General features: G+C 37.3%; 1 protein-coding gene across 6 annotated transcripts in view; it reads right to left on the reverse strand.

The window, feature by feature from the left end:
- Nucleotides 1-20746, reverse strand: part of SGCG (sarcoglycan gamma) — a 136530-nt gene that overhangs the window by 36425 nt on the left and 79359 nt on the right. For all 6 annotated transcript variants that reach the window (XM_035326329.1, XM_035326326.1, XM_035326320.1 and 3 more), the window contains 2 exons: nucleotides 12144-12245; nucleotides 9316-9403 (listed from right to left, as the gene is read on the reverse strand). In XM_035326329.1, coding sequence (XP_035182220.1) covers nucleotides 9316-9403; nucleotides 12144-12245 — 190 coding nt within the window. The remainder of the gene's footprint in view (nucleotides 1-9315; nucleotides 9404-12143; nucleotides 12246-20746) is intronic.

Raw genomic sequence — 20746 nt, forward strand, 5'->3', positions numbered from 1 at the left:
TTTTTTTTTTTTTTTTTTTTTTTTTTTTTTTTTTTTTTTTGTTCACTAACTGACATCCAGAGTCGAGTTAGCTTTAAGAAGAAAGTACTGTTATACTTCATATGAATAGGTTAGATGTACTTAATTAGCCAAATTCTATAATAGATTTTAGTCACAATAAATTTCAGCCATTTTAAGTTAAACTTTATGAAGTCATCTTGTGTTAACCGATTTCAACAATTAATTCTTTACTTTATTACTTTAAAGGAAGAAGGTGCAAGAACTAATTCCTTACTTTTAGCGTTATTAGCTTCAAATTTTCCTCCCAAGATTTGTGTTAATTCTCACTATAAAATATGAACCAAAATATGTTGTTTGGGATTGTAAATTTACTGAAGACTGCAAAAGTCGAGAAGGATATTTTCAATTCCTTACTCCCATTGAAATAAAGGGGCTAGTGGATGGGGGAGCTACTCAGATAAGTAACTGCACTATGGTAAGTGCTTGATATCCACTACATAGTGCTTTTTCCATATAATATTTCACATAAAAATGATTTCCCAGATGTTAGCTTCTTTTCTGAGTTAAGCCACCTTGACTACTACTTTTCTCTTCTAGACACAATTAAAACAAAAGTGACAGCACTGGACTCAAATCCCCTTGGACAGGTTAAATTTCTCCTTTACAGTGATGTTGGCATATTTAAGCAAGTTAGCAATGCACCTAACCACCTGATTGATTTGTAGAGGTCTTTTATAGTCTGGTTTAAGTCAGCATTGCTGACTCTGAACATCATCACATATTTCTTTATAAAGACAATCATATTTGCAACCAACATGTGAATCTGCTATGGTAAGCACCTTAATATACATAGTACATAGGATCTATAAATGGTATTTTTGGCAGAAGAAGATACTGTTCCTTTGAGTTTAAATATTAAACTGTGGCTGTGATGACCAAATTCGTATTTTCACAAATAAGTTTTCATGGAGATATGATTAGGCAACTATACCTTAAATGTATATTGATTACAACTTACTATTTCCTGTTACTTTTTAAATACTTTTCAAAGTTAAACCTATTTAAATACACAATGCTGTCACAAATGTCTAATATCGTATGCATTTTATATAGAACAGAAACACATCTGCCATGGATTAAAACAGGAAATCAGAAAAAAATTTAGCAGCCACCTGTCATTGCCTAAATTTTGCCTGCTCTGAGTCAACTAAGCTTTACTTTTAAATAAAACTAGAATGTATGCCTTGATATGATCAGATTCATTGCTAGCTAAACTCTTATATGCCTGGGGGTAAAAATCCCTACTTTCATCCTTTTGGAACAAATAATGTAAGTTCTTGATCATAGGAAGACTTAATCACCTCAAAAATACTTCAGTTAAATTTGCAATTTATCTTTCTATTAATTACTCCTATGTTGTATCTTTCCTTCTTATAACCCAGCTGGACAGCAATTAAAGTTGTGCAAATAATCATCTTCCTGCAGTACAAAGATCTTCAAGAAATATGTTCTGGCTTTTATCTTAAAGATAAGAAAGAACTTATTTGGACAAAAATGAAGTTTTTAATGAAAGCCTTCTGGGAAAAGTAAAAAAGGAAAAGCTAAATGATTTTACAATGCTATTAATTAAGTCAAGTTTATAAAACTGGCTTCAGGGTTTTCCCTGTAAAAACACCACCAAACTCATCTTACATATATCATGCTTCATTAAGACTGTTTTCTTCCTATTATGTCTCTAATGAAAAAAATACCATCACTTGAGAATGAAATATCAAAATGCTGATAAGAAGAACAGTAATGGCTTGACATTGGAAAGTAGTAGTTTACAGATGCCAATTAATGCTAATGAAGAAATATATTAGGTACTGACACTTATCTGCTTCCTCAGAATGTTGCTCCTCTCTGAAAAAAAAAGGGGGGTGATATGGCTCTCATTTAAGAGCTCCTTAGATCAATGTGATGGACATGAAAATAGTCTATAGGCAGAATTTTTACTGTAATCCTGTTTTCAGATTGTATAAACCATTTTGACTTATACCACATTCTCATGCTTTCTGAGTGGTGCTGATTTCATGTTTCAAAGTGCAGAACAGCTTCATAACACAGGTATCTAAATACATTTCCTTTAGTTTAAATACTTTAAAGTGAACTCCTCACCTGAAGCTACTGATGTCACCGTTACTTGGTGTAAATAATTGAAGGAGGAGGACCAGTAGTCCATTGTACTTGAACCTGTTCTCACAGATCCTGAAAGACTTTGGAAAGCTCCTTTCCTTTGTGTCATTAACTCTGAAAAAGGCCATCAAAATTCACAGTCTTTTGGAGCTTGAAGCCTCCTTATACGATACTTGAAAAATAGACCTTTTCAAAAACTACCCATATTTTAATTAAAGATGAGTTGGAAAGCATGCTGCTCTTCAGACACTTTCTTAATATTCAGTTCCTAATATATTGCAATACGACTGCAAAATTATGACTACTGTATTCATCTACTAGTAGGCTGTATATGTAAGCATGTCTTTACTTATCTGCAGCATCATTTGCTATTTGATACAAATGTCACTCTTAAATACTTGATAATCAATTCTATAGCCTATACATTCTTAAATATATATTATACATGCTAAAATTCATTATTGAAAAAGTTTGCTATTTTTTTATATTATGCTGCTTTATTACAAATAAGGATTTTGATAGAATGAAAGGTGCTACATTTTTATTTTAGGCTTGAATAAGGCTTTGAGGTGGTAAGAACAGAGGTCTTAGATGATGGTTAGCAGCCTTCTTCAGCTGCTTTCTTGGATTATCAAAGAAAGTTCAGGATATTTCAGTTTTTAAGGATGATGAATGAGCTGTGATAATGAGAACTTTAGAAGCTTATTCGTGATGTTAAAGATATCTATACTAATGAAAAAAGTTGCCATCTATTTTGTGGACATCCTTGACTTGCCTATAAGGCATCTCTCTACTGCTTTCTTAATTCCCTCTGACTCTCAACCCTGTACCTTTGCACGTGTGCCTTGCTTAAGATGCTTTCCTTGCTCTCTGTTGGTCAACATCTTTATTCTAAGCCCCATTTCTCTCAGAATTGTTCCAAAAGAAATAAAAGAAATAATCTCCCCATATTCTCTTAACTAAATGTCCCATTTCCTTTTTTTATTTAAAAATTAGTAGTTTTCTTTCCCTTTTCTTCCTTCCTTTCTTCCTTCCTTTCTCTCTTTCTCTTTCTCTCTCTCTCTCTCTTTCTCTCTCTTTCTCTCTCTCTTTCTTCTTTTCTTTCTCTTCCCTTCTTTCTTTCTTTCTCTTCCTTTCTTCCTTTCTTATTACTTACTCCGTTTAATATGAGTTTCTTGGTCAGATATGAGTTTTAATGAGTACCTCAGACAAAATGGGTATTTGTCATACAAGAATGCCAAAGACAAAAAAGAGTAAAGCACAGAAGTGGTGATTTTTTTAGTTACAATCCCTATTGTTTTGAAAGTATTCTTTTCTTGACAGGCAGTTAAATGTATTTGCATTCATAGAGGCTTCTGAAAGCAGTGCAATTATGGAACACAGTCCAAAACACAGCAAGTTCTACATACAGCGCTTATAAAGAACTACAATGTTTACAAAACTTCTGCAAGAGGTATGCCATGGAGGTAAACTTACGAGCATGTAGCAACCTTAAAACAAGTGCGCTAATGGTAAAAGCTGCTCACATTTGAAGTTATTTTAGTATAGCTGTAATTCATGAGAGAAACTTTTTTCATTCTTGAATAATAGATGCCTGTTATCCTCATGTGAGGAATTCCATAGAAACTCCTCAAGTGAAGACTTGTTTCACATTCCTCTTGTGAATTACTTCTACTGAAGACTGGGTATTTGAATCACTCTTAATAAGTTATTAAAATATTTTAACAGATCATTTGAATCACAATCTTCTGTGAGTTAAAAGGTGTTTTCATGATGATCTTATGAGTGACAATATATTATATTGTCATCTTTAGAATAATATCTAATTTATCTATATAACCACACCACAATGGCAACTCTTCATATTTATAAGATGAACTGAGTGTTAAGAGATAATTCCAGCATGCTGGCAACTGTGAAAGGCATTAATTCTTTAGCAATGTCTTGTGTATATGAAGTAAATTATCCACAGACCTATTTTTCACCCTTCTTATAAAGGAACACAATCTTGCATGTATTTTGAAGAGCTAAGGACAATGACTAAAAATATCAAGCTATTTATAGATGGTCATTTACTCTAATGAACTGTCACTTGCCCCAGTGCTTGACCATATCGGTAGGTATTAATAGAGTTCTTTACTGTATTAATTTTTACTGGTCTTTATCAGTCTAAAATTACTATTGTTTAATATTAGTAATATTTCATGTTAGTATTTACAATGCTACCAACTATCCCAGACATCATTTAAGACCAATTATTAATGAACTGAATAAATAGAATTGGCAGTCAACAGAGATTACTTAGACATGAATGTATTTCAAGTAATATGTAAATGCATTTTCAGCACTTACTCTTAATACAGCTCTGATTTTCCCATGCTCAAATCATCACACCCTCTTACATAAATATTTTTGTAGTAGCTTTGAAAAGAGCAAGCCAAAGTGCTGTCAGAATTTCGCCACTTCAGTGTTGAATCTGAATTGCTTTAAAACACAGACCACCTTTAAGAAGTTTGAGATGCAGGTCTTCCAGTCTAAACTTTCCTCCTTTCTCATGGTTTCTTCATATATTGCCTAAGCCAGATAAAGCCTGTCTGGACAGCATGAAATATTGGGCTTTCCTTTGGGGATGGGTTAAAGAGGCTGGAGATCATAAAATGTAACAACACCAACTTGCACATTAATGGGAATGAGGCCAGAAGAACCAGGTGATTAAAATCAGAGAAACAACTAAACTACCATTAAGGAGGGAAAATACTAAATATGGAAAATACTTGCTATAAATAAATCACTATGGCTGAGTCTGTTTCTATGCATCAGAACATTCCCCTCTAAATACCACAGTCCCTACATGATATCGGTTCATATTGACCCTTCCCAGTCATTCAGGTCTTTGGTTTACAAGTGATCTTTGATCAGATGTCTCTAACTCTAATGAACAGATATATTTAACTTTCTGTGTATTTAAGAAGGCACATCCCCATGCATTCTCCATACCATTCTTTGTTAATGCTCTCAGAAGAATGCCTGTGTGGTGACTGGGAAGGGAAAAGAGGAAATTAAAAGAGAGAGGTCTGAAATTTGTTGTTTTCTGGCTGGCACAATAATTGAAATACGTCTCCTTTGGGTAAAATATTTAACTCCTTTCAGCACTGTAGCCTCTTCATTAAGAAGAAAGATACAATATGGATGGTTGTCTCCAACGGAGATCATTTAAGGATGTCAATTACTGTACAGGTGCCAAACTCCAAATGAGCAATGCAGCTACAACACCCTTCAGTGCCTAGATTTTTTTTGCCCACAATGCTTTTTAACTCTTCATGCAGAAACATCTGTCTGAGAAGTGATGCACCTTCCTCCTGCCAGTAGTATGTAATGTTTCTGGCTTGAAATATGGAGGTGCCTTATTTCCATAGGGACATAGTCCCATAAGCACATTGTAAGTATATTAAAATAGGATAACAGAATAGTTCAGCAGAAATCTGAACATTTTTTTTTTCGCTTTCATGCCAAAACACTAATTAATGATGGGATCACTTTTCTGACAAGTGTCTAAATTCAATTCAGGGCCCAGTATTCATGAACATATGTATAGCACACTTTTCCTATTAACAGTTCTAGGTCATGCAGGCAGGACGCAGCCTGGCAAACAATTCATCAAGCTTTTGGGTTACTGTCTGACATGATTTTACCTTTAAGTTACTCATATTGGGCAGGAATCAGGTTGGACAAATTAATGTGGTGATAAATGATCTGTTCTGTGGTCCACCCTTCCCAAAGGGCCTCCTGAGAACTTCTCATATATTAGGCTCTCTATATTGGCTCTCTATATTAGAGAGTCTTTCGATGTTGTAGAACTCGAGGCTAGGAATGACAAGATCGAGTCCCTTTGGGTTAGGATCGGCAGGGACAACAAGGCTAGTGTCCTGGTCGGGGTCTGCTATAGACCGCCGAACCAGGATGAGGAGACGGATGAGGAGTTCTACAGGCAGCTGACAGAAGTTGAGAAATCTTCAGCGCTTGTACTCGTGGGGGACTTCAACTTCCCTGACATATCCTGGAAGCACAACACAGCCCAGAGAAAGCAGTCTAGGAGGTTTCTGGAGAAAGTGGAAGATAGCTTCCTGACGCAGCTGATTAGTGAGCCTACCAGGGGTGGTGCACCGCTAGACCTTCTCTTCACAAACAGAGAAGGACTGGTGGAGGATGTGATTGTCGGGAGCTGTCTTGGGCAGAGTGACCACGAAATGGTGGAGTTCACTATTCTTGGCGAGGCCAGGAAGGGAACCAGTAAAACCACTGTACTGGACTTTCGGAGAGCTGACTTTGGGCTGCTCAGGACACTGGTTGGTAGAGTCCCTTGGGAGGCGGTTCTGAAGGGCAGAGGGGTCCAGGAAGGCTGGGCGCTCTTCAAGAGGCAAATCCTAATGGCGCAGGAGCGGTCTGTTCCCATGTGCCCAAAGATGAGCCAGCGGGGAAGAAGACCAGCCTGGCTGAACAGAGAACTGTGGCTTGAGCTTAGGAGAAAAAAGAGGGTTTATAATCTTTGGAAAAGTGGGCAGGCCACTAGGGAGGACTATAAGGATGTAGCGAGGCTGTGCAGGGACAAAATTAGGAGGGCCAAAGCTCATCTGGAGCTCAATCTGGCTACTGCCGTTAAAGATAACAAAAAACGCTTTTATAAATACATCAACACAAAAAGGAGGACAAAGGAGAATCTCCATCCTTTACTGGATGCAGGGGGAAACTTAGTTACAAGAGATGAGGAAAAGGCGGAGGTGCTCAATGCCTTCTTTGCCTCAGTCTTTAGCGGCAATACCGGTTGTTCTCTGGATTCCCAGTACCCTGAGCTGGTGGAAGGGGATGGGGAGCAGGATGTGGCCCTCACCATCCACGAAGAACTGGTTGGTGACCTGCTACGGCACTTGGATGTGCACAAGTCGATGGGGCCGGATGGGATCCACCCAAGGGTACTGAGAGAACTGGCAGAGGAGCTGGCCAAGCCACTATCCATCATTTATCAGCAGTCCTGGCTATCGGGGGAGGTCCCAGCTGACTGGCGGCTAGCGAATGTGACGCCCATCTACAAGAAGGGCTGGAGGGCTGACCCGGGGAACTACAGGCCTGTCAGTTTGACCTCAGTACCAGGGAAGCTCATGGAGCAGATCCTCTTGGGAGTCATCATGCGGCACTTGAAGGACAAGCAGGCGATCAGGCCCAGTCAGCATGGGTTTATGGAAGGCAGGTCCTGCTTGACGAACCTGATCTCCTTCTATGACAAAGTGTCGCGCTGGGTGGACGAGGGAAAGGCTGTGGATGTGGTCTACCTTGACTTCAGCAAGGCTTTTGACACCGTCTCCCACAGCATTCTCCTCAAGAAACTGGCTGCTCTTGGCTTGGACTGGCGCACGCTTCGTTGGGTTAGAAACTGGCTGGATAGCCGGGCCCAGAGAGTTGTGGTAAATGGAGTCAAATCCAGTTGGAGGCCAGTCACTAGTGGCGTCCCCCAGGGCTCGGTGCTGGGGCCGGTCCTCTTTAACATCTTCATCAATGATCTGGACGAGGGCATTGAGTGCACCCTCAGTAAGTTTGCAGATGACACCAAGTTAGGTGCGTGTGTCGATCTGCTCGAGGGTAGGAAGGCTCTGCAGGAGGATCTGGATAGGCTGCACCGATGGGCTGAGGTCAACTGCATGAAGTTTAACAAGGCCAAGTGCCGGGTCCTGCACCTGGGGCGTAATAACCCCAAGCAGAGCTACAGGCTGGGAGATGAGTGGTTGGAGAGCTGCCAGGCGGAGAAGGACCTGGGAGTGATAGTGGACAGTCGGCTGAATATGAGCCAGCAGTGTGCTCAGGTGGCCAAGAAGGCCAACGGCATCCTGGCTTGTATCAGAAATAGTGTGACCAGCAGGGCTAGGGAGGTGATCGTCCCCCTGTACTCGGCTCTGGTGAGGCCGCACCTCGAGTACTGTGTTCAGTTTTGGGCCCCTCGCTACAGGAAGGACATCGAGGTGCTTGAGCGGGTCCAAAGAAGGGCGACGAAGCTGGTGAGGGGCCTGGAGAACAAGTCCTACGAGGAGCGGCTGAAGGAGCTGGGCTTATTCAGCCTGGAGAAGAGGAGGCTCAGGGGCGACCTTATCGCTCTCTACAGATACCTTAAAGGAGGCTGTAGAGAGGTGGGGGTTGGCCTGTTCTCCCACGTGCCTGGTGACAGGACGAGGGGGAATGGGCTAAAGTTGCGCCAGGGGAGTTTTAGGTTAGATGTTAGGAAGAGCTTGTTTACTGAAAGGGTTGTGAGGCATTGGAACAGGCTGCCCAGGGAGGTGGTGGAGTCACCATCCCTGGAAGTCTTCAAAAGACGTTTAGATGTAGAGCTTAGGGATATGGTTTAGTGGGGACTGTTAGTGTTAGGTTAGAGGTTGGACTCGATGATCTTGAGGTCTCTTCCAACCTAGAAATTCTGTGATTCTGTGATTCATCAGGCAGGATGGGGACCTGACCACAGCACAAGAGTATGTCTGGTCCCACAATGGGAATCCACATACAGACAAAATCAACAGCATATATTACACATTACAAAAATTTTAATCATGTAATGTGTAAAGTTTTGGTCATGTGGTCACTGTATGGTTACTTATTGCAAAGCAGCTTAATGGCTGTATCAATAATATGAAACCAGAAGTACTGCACATTTCATACCCTTAATTATTATCAAAATGAGATATGAGTTCCATCACTGTGATTTGATAAATATTTATGAGCATTTTTAAGAGGAATGATTCAGACCTTTAAAATTAGCTCGAATGACCAAAAAAAAAAAAAAAAAAAAGAGAGAGAGATATGAGAGAGATGAAAACATTTAAAGGCCAAATTGGGGTTAATTAGTGACCTTTCCTGCATTAACTCTGCAATAAAGAAGTGCTTTAAATATTTACATAATTAATGTTTACATAATTAATGCTTAAGTGAGAAATGGAAATATACTGTTGCTACTTATTAAGTAGCAGCTAGACTATCCAAATGTGGCCATCAACAGTAAAAAAAAAAAAAATCACAATTAGCTTTCTGTATCCTCCAATCTCTTTAGAAATATCTATTAAATCCCAAAACAGCAAACAAGGAAATATGACTTAGACGTACCCACGTTTAATCTGCCTGTGACTTCTCCATTTGAATTTCGAGCATTCACAGTCACATTGTGAGTAGACTGGAGAAGCAGTGATGAGTCCTGAGGTATGGAGAAAAAACAGTAGATCCAGTTGAATACTTAGAACTGTAAACAATTTTCAAAATTTAGTTTGGGGTTTATATTAACTCAGTCATTGAAAGAACTTTGCAGTTACAAAGCCATCCACAGATGTCATCAAATAATTTGTGCAAATATAGATAAATATGTGAGTTTCTAACTATTGGAATACAGTAAAATATCAGTCTCTTTCACATATACGGCTTCTGGTACCTCTTGTGGACTCAAGCCAGCATATTGAAAGGCTAATCCCTGAAAATCACTCCCAAGTCACGTTCCCATTGTAATCTAATGTACAAGTTAACCTGAGAATTTTGACTATATATTATACAAAGATTTTTTGCTATAAATAGTTTCCTTGAATCTGTGGTAAAAGCAATACACGCTTTGGAATATGACTTACACATTTTTATTAAAATGGATGTCTTACAAGTAGGAAGATAGGCTATCTCAAAAGAAGTCACTAAATGAGCAACATAAATTAATCTCATTTTATAAATTATATCAGATAGAAATTATAAATTGTTATTGTTGACTTATAGCAGTCAATGAAGATCAGGTAAATATGCTACATTTAAGTGCATGTTCTAAATGACCCATAAATCTGGGCATCTCTGGTAAACTTACTTTGACTGCTGTTGGTTGATTTCAAAAATAGTTTACTAATTTGTAACGTTAATTTTAAGTGTGAATAAACTTATTCTAACTCTGCAGATGCCACACGTGTTGTTGACTAATTAAAGCCTAGTAACATATTTCTAGATGCTCAGCTTTTTTCTTGTTATGAATATGTATAAGCTAAAATGCAATGGTATTGCCCACTACTCCGTGTTGGCATAACAAAGGCATAAACTTGTAATAGGCTCCAGAGATGATGCACAGCAAGTACATTTTCTGCTACATATTTTCTTAGCACTTTGGAGGCCTCATTAGGTGAGAAAAGCTGTTAGGAGACTGCAAGCAGAAAACACTTAAGGCAAGGAAGAAAGCTGCTGTGATAGCCCAATTCTCTAACAGGCAAAGAAAAAGACTTAATAACAAATAAGCAATTTTACGAGAGTAAATATATAGAATGACACTCAGGAGATCAAGTTACAGGCAATTAAGCCTCTCTAGAGGCTTATATTCAATAGAGTTCAAATGTTTCAAAAACAAGCATGGAAACAAAGAAACAAAACCCTGATGAATGATCAGTTCATAGGGGGCAGAGCCATCCAGCATCCTCAAGGCTCTAATTAATACATGCTACTAATGATCACAATGGGTCATTAGACAGATAGGCGTATATTAGATGCCACCACACCTCTTCCTTAGTACTAAATGTATTAAGAGGAGTAGTAGTAGTAGTAGTACTAAATGTATTAAGAGGAATATTTTTAATATATATATATTTTTTTAAAGTACAAAGGGTGGCTGAAAATTGTGTACCTATTTTTCTGGGCTAAGTGAGATCCTAAGTATTAGCTATGTTGTTTTTTAGAAAGTTACATGTTTTATCAGATAAAAAACCTCAAGAGAAATTCATTTAAGCACATAAATACTGCTCTCACTGCCTATGAGTCAGAAAAGAACACAGTGTAAGAAACAAAATGAAAATACAGATTAAGTAATAGCATCTCTCCGTCTAAATAAGAGCTGTTCCTGCTACTGGAAAAAAAAATATTGTAGAAAGAGAGAAAAAAGAAAGTCTTCATAGCGATAAAATATGTTAGCATTGCTTGAATTTCAGTCATCGAGAATTTTAATGACCTCATCCTAAATTCTGTCAGCCACGTTACAAAAGTAAATGGATTTACTTTTTCTTTTGCCATAGCAATACAAATGCTAACTTTTTCAGAAAAGTCTAATACCTGGCTATTCCTTCTAATATGGTAGTAAGGATCATTATGAAATAATGGAAGAGTCAAAGTTGTCTTTTACTCTCATTGAATAGTACTTCATCCTGTGAAACGTCCAGTTGGTTGATGATACTGTTCATAAAACTGTTTTGTGAATTTGGATGACAGAAGGTAGTTCCAAAAAGTAATTTATTTTGTTGACAAGAAACAGATATTGTTCTACAAAAAAAAAAATCCACCTGTTTCAGAATTCACCTGCATAATTCAAAACCAATTCAGATTCTATCTTCATCAAAACTCAATACTTTAATAGAAATCTTCCATATTATACCCATTCTTACTGTTTTCAAGTTAAACTGCTTAAGAAATACTTCCTTTGACCATTCAGGTTTGACCTCAATAATTCTAATAAAATTTTCAGTCTATAAAATAAGATTCAATCTGAAATATTTCCATTTAGTCTTGTAGGTTTTATATGCACATACATAAAGGTGTCATACATTTAATTCTGGTGTCCTAGAGTGACAAAAATTGAACTTAATAGAGAAATCATAACTTTTCCTACAGGATCCACTAATTTAAGCATTTTGCAAGCACATACCTAAAAGAAAAACCTTATAGTATCTGAACATTGACCTAATGACCCTGCTTGTAAAATATTTATTATATTCTTGCATACTTCAATACAATATTTATATACCTACAAAAATATTACACACTTGCAAAAATGTGAGTGCATAATATGTATAAAAATACATATCCATATTTATATTATACATATTTACATATTTTTTCCCCTGACAGGTGTCTAGACTTAACCTAAATTCAACTGTTCATAAGTGCATTAATTTTATTTCAGTATTTTTGTAAGATTAATTGCTTACCACTCTAGAATGTATTTCTTTGGCATAAAGAGGGAATAAGAATTCTGATTCCCCTTCCAGACGAAGGCCTTCTTTTGTAACACGTAGATGTCCCATTCCAGTCTGAGGAGAAGAAGCAAGAATTATGTGCATTTTAATATTGTTGCTGTATTTCTCTTTTGTTCATTTCATAAACTGAAAATGTCCAGAGCTGTCTGCCTAACCTCTATTTATAAAGATACCCACAGTAATGCATTTAATTTTTTGAGAATTCCTCACTTATTTCAGGAGCATTTTTCTTTAATAAATTGTAGTTTTCAAGAAACAGTAGGTTTTTTTTTTTTTGTTTGTTTGTTTTAAAGAAAAAATGCGATACTACATTCATTACCTTAAAGTGAAGTGCATTTGTATTGCTTGTGCTGAAATACCTTTTGTACTTCTAAAAAACATGAAAAATAGTTTTACACACAAATGCTCAAAAAACAAACCTTATTGTCATATCTCAAGATTTTTTCTATCAGCAGTATACTTCACGCAGAATGCATTACTTCTAAGCCTACTGAAGGGACAACAGGAGATTCATATTTGCTTCCATTTTCAGTAGACTTCCTTCTTTTTAATTAGTTTTTCTTTCTTGGGTTCATATTTTTCCTCCTCTGATTGTAGGCTTAAGCTCCTCCTCTCACACTATCATATTCCTTTCTCTGTCACCTGCTTGCCAGTTTTTGACCTTATTCTCTCTTAGTCTCTTTCTCACAATTCTAACCCAGTTCCACCTTCCACATTTTCAAGCCATTTTAAACTTTTTCTTTCACCATTATCACAGCATTGATAATGTGAAAAAATGAGTCTAGAAATACCACATTAAGCACATCAGAGGACTTTTAGGCTTCAGCCAAGGGACATTTCTCACAGGTATTTAGATAATTTATAAAGGATTTGCTCCCTGCACCACCAATATAAAGAGTGAGAAAAAAGTTGAAAAAAGTATTACAGCTTTACAGCTCAGCCACAGACAAACTGCCTCAAGCTACAAAAAATAGATGGGAGAGCTAAATACAAACAATAAATCCAAAACCTATTTCTGTTCCAAATCATTTTCAGGCTATTCTCCATGTAAGGAGAGAAGAGGTAATAGGAGACAGGCCACAGATCAATAATCTATTCAGCTAATTAATTAAAAAAATCATTTTTTAACACTGGAAAAAAAATGTAGCTTTAGCTGTAATTATTTCCAATATTGTATGTTCTCTCCAATGAGATTATATATTTTATATATAAAAAGTTAAATAATGTCTAACCAGACTATGCTGAAATACTTTTTTTTTTTTTTTTTTTTTTTTTTTTTTAACAGGCTTAAAGAGAGATGAAGAGAGAAGCAAACTTTGCTTAAATTCCATAAGGTAGGAAATACTCAGGTCAGCAGTTCATTCTGCTGGAGAGTACCACTGCGATTCCTCCTCGGCGTGTATTTATTTAAGGAAAGAGGCTTTTAGAATACCTATTTACGGAATCTGTTATTTTGTGTCAAGTATTTTACCACTTTGAAATACGTAGTGTACTGGCTTTTCTCGTTGGCACTAGATATAATTTCTGAATTCTAGACCATTGCAAAGCTTTTAAAAAGGAGCTAGAATACATATCATGAGGCAAAACTAAACTAATACCTGTGATGAACCCCCTGTCTTTCTTAATAATGATTTCTAGGCACCACGGAATGATTCAGGTATGTTTTTTTTTTTTTTTTTTTTTTTTTTTTTTTTTTTTTAGTGAAGACTATAGATTATTTTTTCTAACTTGTAACACAAAACAAAGATAATTTCAACACTATAAAAACACAGAGGTTTTAAAACAAACAGAGGTTTTAAGACAAACACATTTGAAAAATATAAGAAAAATCATGATATTCTAAAGAAATACGGGTAACAGATGTCTCTCATTTAATTAAATAAATTAAGGATCTGATTATCTGCTCTCATCTCATGCCTTTTCCCATGAGGTGAAAACAGATTATATTAAACTTAATTAGTTTTTAATACAGTTTGCTTATTTTCCTGGAATATAGGGAACTAAATAAACAGAATTTTATAGAGTAAGCTAAAAAAAAAAAAAAAAAAAGACATTGATAAATCTGAAATTCAAGAAGGCAGAGGAAAAAGAAGCAATCAGGGAAGATCATAAACTCCTGGGTGGCAATCTCTATACTGACTTTGGCTTTGCCAAGAGACAAAAAGCTGCAACTGATGTTGAAAAAGCAAATTTTGCAATTTACACACATTTTCTAGTGGACTCAGATTTTTCTCTAATGATTATTCTAAAAATGCTATGCTGACAAAAGAATATTTGACATCAAGAATAATACACCACATGACAAAATTTAACATTTTAATTTACTTATATATTTATGTTCTTATTTTCCCATAAATCTAGTCATACCACTCAGGATTACTTTGTATAAGTCCTCGAGTATGTACCATTTTCCTCATCAGATATTTCATTTCGGCATTGGCACAATGCTCACATTCTTACATGTTTGAGTAAGAGCCTCATCATCCATTCTCATCATCTGGCCATGGGGAAAATTCTATTATTCCCCTTTGATAATAGGTAAATTAAAGTTAAATGGAATGTAAAAGAGAGAGATTTAGGATGAACAGGTACCTTAATGTACTGAGATGCGATGATAAGTTCCATAAAAAGGAAGAGTAGTATAATAGTAACACATTACGTTCTTTAAAAAACCTTTCTGCTTCTTACGTTACCACTCAGGAGAAGCCAATTATTATTTACTGAGTATTGTGACTTCCTCGGTGATGAGTAACCTTGATGCTTTCCATTTCAAGGATTTGATTGTGTTCCTATTCAAATCCTTGGATAAAAATATTTTTATTGACGTGAGGAAAAGGTCCAAATGTAAGTTAGATGCAGGCTTTGATACAGTTATACAATAAGCTATTGATTAGGGAAAAATCTGCTTCATTAAACATAGCAGATGTATGGTAAGCCTGCACTCCTGCTGTCCTGATGCTGGTGACTGACTGATTGAGTGTGCTGACCCTTAGCTCTAGACACTGCTGTGTTTAACACCCTGAGACTCCTATGTTTTCCAATTACTAAAAACTCACAGCAAGGCAAAGACTGAGCTGTATAGAAGAGGATGAAAAGGTACTTCTGTGTAGACACTGAGCAGATTTTGCCTGTCCTGCAAGTTTACTGTTGTGGGAACTGCTGGCACTTACCAAAACCTTACACAGCAAAGATGTAATTTAGCAACAGTGTTCAGAAAGGTGTGACCAGTTATTTATTTCAAAACTGGCAGATTCTAATTGGAATAAGATGAAGCCTTCCAGAAACCTTTTTCATCATTTAAAAATGCTCCTGTAGAGGTAAGCACTTGTAGAAACAGAGCCAAGGGATTCTATAATAAATGCAAGCTCCGAATGTGTTCAAGCCTCTTAAAAGGTCAACAAAAGGTTCTTTGATTCAGAAATCATGGTTTAAAGCATATTTGACCTCTATTTATCCAATTACCTACATAGGATACTCCAAATTTCCTAAAATAATTAGCTACCACTACTAGAATATTAGGTAAGACTCATGGTGCTATGGAGCATTTGCATGGGAGGACCATCTTGGATGGGCTATCATTCTCTTAGACTCTGGAATGTGACAAATGTGAAATAATTTTCCTCTGAAAAAGGGGAAAGCAGTTCTATTCTCCACAAAGTATGTCCAGGAGAGGTTCAGGTTGGAAATTAGGAGACATTTCTTCTCAGAAAGAGTAGTTAGGCACTGGAACAGGTTGCCCAGGGAAGTGGTGGAGTCACTGTTTCTGGGCTTGTTTAAGGAAAGGTTGGACATGGTCTAGTGGGTGACATTAGTAGTAGGGGTATGGTTGGACCAAATGATCTTGGAGGTCTTTTCCAACCTTAATGATTCTATGATACCATGTTAAGCATAGCTAACAGGTTGAAGGAGATGATTCTTCCCCTTTCCTATCATGACACCCCACCTGGAGAAATGTGGAGTAATGCATTCATCTCTGCGGCCCACAGTGTATTAAAGATGTGGATCTGTCCAAATGGATCCAGAGGATGGGAACAAAGATGGCTGGAGCACCTCTCCTGTGAAGAAAACCTGAGAAAGTTTGGGTTATTTAGCCTAGAGAATAGAAGGCTTGGGAGTGACCTTTATAGCAGCTTTCCAATACCTAAGGGGGCCTACAGAAACGATGGGGAGAGACTGTTTATTAGGGAGTGTAGTGACAGGACAAGGGATAATGGTTTTAAACTAAAAAGAGTGTGGTTTTAGATTAGATATTAGAAAGGAATTCTTTACTGAGAGGGTAGTGAGGTACTGGTACAGTTTGCCCAGAGAAGCTGGAGATGCCCCATCCCTGGAAGTGTTCAAGACCAGGTTGGATGGGGCTTTGAGCAACCTGGTGTACTGGGAGGTGTCCCTGCCAATGGCAGGAGGTTGAAATTAGATGATCTTTAAGGTCCCTTCCAACCCAAACTACTCTGATTCTATAATTCCATAATTCTATATGACCAAAAAAGTCACATGGAATGTGATGCACATTGCTGTGGGACCATCAAGAGGAGAAAAAAAGCAGCCCTAGGGCTCTCATACCCACACTGATTTGCTCTCAGGCAGCTGAGCAACATGCAGACTATGGCTTACAGATTCAAAAGAGCATCAAATATATATTCAGGATTTATCTCCCAAGCCAACATAACAATGTAGAGGTCTGCTGTTGTGGGTACGTGGCCCTTAGAAATGAGATGAGGCATAAGGAATATTTATTAAATTTATGTTGAGTGTTTCTAGTCACCTAAATTCCATCAGTATCCATAGCTCGCATTTTTCTACCAATGTAGAAACTGACATACATGGGGATTCACTATATTGGTCAACCACTACTCATATCATATCATATCATAATAATAGTTTCTGCACTTTCTCAGAATTTTAGTCTCAACTGAAGTCCTCAAACTCCTCTAACAATGGAAATTAAACTCCTGGTCTTTGTATCAGCTAAGAGCTGCACAGGAAGTTGCGCGTTTTCCTCTTTTGGGAAGAAATCAAATACTGAAAAAACAAGCATTTCCACATATTAAGATGGCTGCAACAGTAAAATCTTAAAGTTAAATCAAGCAGTAGTTTAGACATGTACTCATCTTAACTCTAAGTAGTTCCTGTTTAATAACATATTTGATCTGTAATACCAGTTCCTTGAATATTTTAAATTTTCTGAATATTAGAAGTCCACATACTGTAGTTGCTGTTTGCAACTAATAATTATATTAACTTCAGAGTAGATTGGATGCGTTACTTCCATGCAGGTAAACACCTTGTCTTATAGGATACTTGCATCCTACTTTTAGGTCAACCCAGGGAAAGACTTTGGCAAGTTCTGACTGAAACATCATTTGTTGTGCCCCAAAGGTAGTTCAATTAATGGCTTTATAGATCCAGCTTTCACTGCAGTATTTCTTGCAGCTATTACTATTTAGAGAACTTGCTTTGCAAACAAGAGAGTACTGTTTCATTGAGATAATAGGGCTTTGGGTAGAGATTGTTAAAGAGCATTCAGCAAAAACAGGACTGGTAATGAATCTGATGAAACTCTCTGTTTGACTTACAATATCTATTTTGGAGCTAAGTACGTGCTTGGTATAATAACATTACTGATACCTCATCTCACTTTCTATTGCAAGGACTCTATTTCCTGGGCTCAGACAGAGAAAGTTATCCAATTCCTGTTCTCAGATGACAATGGAGTCTTTTTTTGTCAAAGATTTTGGTCAAATCAGGGCAGTTAGCAACAGCAAGCATTCCTGGTATAGAAGTTAATCTCACCTGGCCAGCAAAGGGCTAGATAAGGCCTGAAACTCCACTTCCAGATATGGTTAGAATGATTGCAAGTAATATGCCATTATCTAGGAAAGTAGATGGCCACTCCAAACTCAACTTTTGTACAGAAATGGCTATGAAAGATTCCAAAAACATTTGCCTTTTTTTTTTTTTTTTTTTAATGAGGTTTCTTTTATAGAATAAAGGGAAGGTTTTAGGACAACTTGTGTATTTCCCAACAGAGTTGATGAGGAGTTTTAAAATCATTTACATTTTAATTCTATATTATTTAAATTATATTTATACTTTGTCAAATTATATTTTCCCCACTACCGTATGTATATAGAAATATGTATTTGGAAAAGTTTAGTAAGCAGTACAAGTACATATATGCTATTTAAGTGTGGAGAAATATGAATTCTCATAATCATTTTGCTTCAGCAGACACTGAGGCACAGACAAGTGTTTTAACTGCAAGAGATTTCAAAGGCTAAAAAATAAATAATTTATTTTAAATATATGGGACCATTGTAAGATGTACACAGAATACATATGGAGATGTTACCTGGATTCTTAGTAAAATGAAAGAATTCTGGACAACTTATTTGAGTAAAAAATGATCAGACAAAACAGGTAAGGTAAATTTGGGGTCATTAGTGTGAGGATCTGATACAGACCTGTGAAAGGCTTTTGAGAAACCAAGAATATAATGGCTTTCCATTTAATTCTGTGGACATGACAGGCAGGTTTCTTTAAGTGAATAACATATGTTAAATAAACAGGAATGGAACAAATTGTGGGAGTGGTCATGCACTGCCTGAGTTTGCAGATTTGGGGATTTGTAAAAACAACAGTAAGGCTACTAGTAAAATCTTTATTACATACCTAAATATCTTCAAAAACATGTAAAGATATAGAAAACCACTGTTTTCTTGTTTCTTCATACCAAAGGCAGAAAAAAAAGTGTACAGCTTAGCCATAGGCTATTGTACAATTCTGAAGAATGATATATTCAATTGTGACTTTGTTTTCTACATAATGGTCCTCTATAAAATAAAATAAATTTATAATTTACACAAATATACATAGGCGGCGATCATTTGGGAACAGTGGTTACATTTCTGTCTCACTGATCTCTGCTGGAGCTCAGTAGGCTCAGGTCATTTTAGTGCTGGACTCAAAACAGACATGTCCTAAGAGTCCCACAGTGAAAAATAGCAATTGAGAAACTGCAGATTGAATGCTTCTGATCAGATGGTGGGATTTCATGCATGAATGTATATGTAATTGTTTATATTTGGATCACAGAAATCAAGTTGTTCAATTCCTCCATCTCACAGTTATTTCGGTAGTCTGGGCTTTACTCTTCGGTTACTGAATTGCATAATAGGTGCATGTCACAGTGTGCCTCACTGACCTTGTTCCCTGATCACCCATGCCATCACCCCTCTTGGGAAAGTGGGGTGATTGGGATTTTGAGCGGGAGGAGTCCTGCAGGCATTGCTCAATTAAGTACTCAGGAACCTGAGATCAGGGTGGAGCTCACATGCAGGCAAGAGGCAATCAGGATATGTGCTTGGATCCAGGCTCTGGGAAGTCCATAGTCCAATTATTTTGAAACACTATTTGTTTTCATCAGAGTCCTCAACCTCAACCATTCTGTGTCAACTCATGTTATTCTAAGAAATGTTATCATAAATCTTCACCGTGTATGTGAATTTCTGTAACAGTGTTGTTGAGTATATGATGATCTAACCTCAGAGATGAGGAAAAGGCTGAGGTACTTAATATCTTCTTTGCTTCAGTTTTTAGCAGCTAGACCACTTGTTCTCCATGTATTCAGCCTCCTGAGTTGGTAGATAGGAACAGGGTATAGAATGAAGACTTAATACACAAGGAAATGGATTAGTGACCTGATACTCCACTTAGACGTAAGTCCATGGGACCAGATGGGATCCACCTGAAGTTACTGAGGGAGCCAGCAGAAGTGCTCACCAAGCCACTTTCCATCATTTAGCATCAGTCCTGGCTGTCAGGGGAGGTCCCAGTCGACTGGCAGTTAGCAAATGTGATGCCCATTTACAAGAAGGGCTGGAAGGAGGACCCAGGGAACTACAGGCCTGTCAGTCTGACCTCGGTGCTGGGGAAGCTCATGGAGCTTATTATCTTGAGTGCCATCATGCAGCACTTACAGGACAACCAGGTGATCCGGCCCAGTCAGCATGGGTCTATGAAAGGCAGGTCCTGCTTGATGAACCTGAGCTCCTTCTACAACAAGGTGACATGCCCAGTGGACGAGGGAAAAGCTGTGGATATGATCTACCTAGACTTCAGTAAGGCTTTTGACACCATTTCCCACAGCATTCTCCTGAAGAAGCTGTCTGCTCAAGGCTTGGACAGGTGTACTGCTGTTTGGTTAAAAACTGGCTGGGTGGCCGTGCCCAAAGAGTATTGGTGAATGGAGTTAAATCCAGCTGGAGGCTGGTCACTAATGGTCACTTAGATATTCACTGTCTCATAGAGACAGTGGGAATGGCTGTGGTCTGGTTGGAGGCAAAATATATTTAATTTAATGGAAAAATGGCAAAACACAACTCTTCAGGATTGTTCAGAGTAGAAACTATAGAATATTAGTGTTCTGACTTGAGAACTTTTTAGAAAAAGTTAGGATGAGAATTTGTGGATAATTAACTACATTTTTACTTTTACTTGATTATTAAAAAATGTGGCATCTTCAAAATGGCAAGTAATTCCATGGAGTATACACT

The sequence above is a fragment of the Oxyura jamaicensis genome, chromosome 1 (genome assembly GCF_011077185.1).
Source record: "Oxyura jamaicensis isolate SHBP4307 breed ruddy duck chromosome 1, BPBGC_Ojam_1.0, whole genome shotgun sequence".
NCBI lineage: Eukaryota > Metazoa > Chordata > Aves > Anseriformes > Anatidae > Oxyura > Oxyura jamaicensis.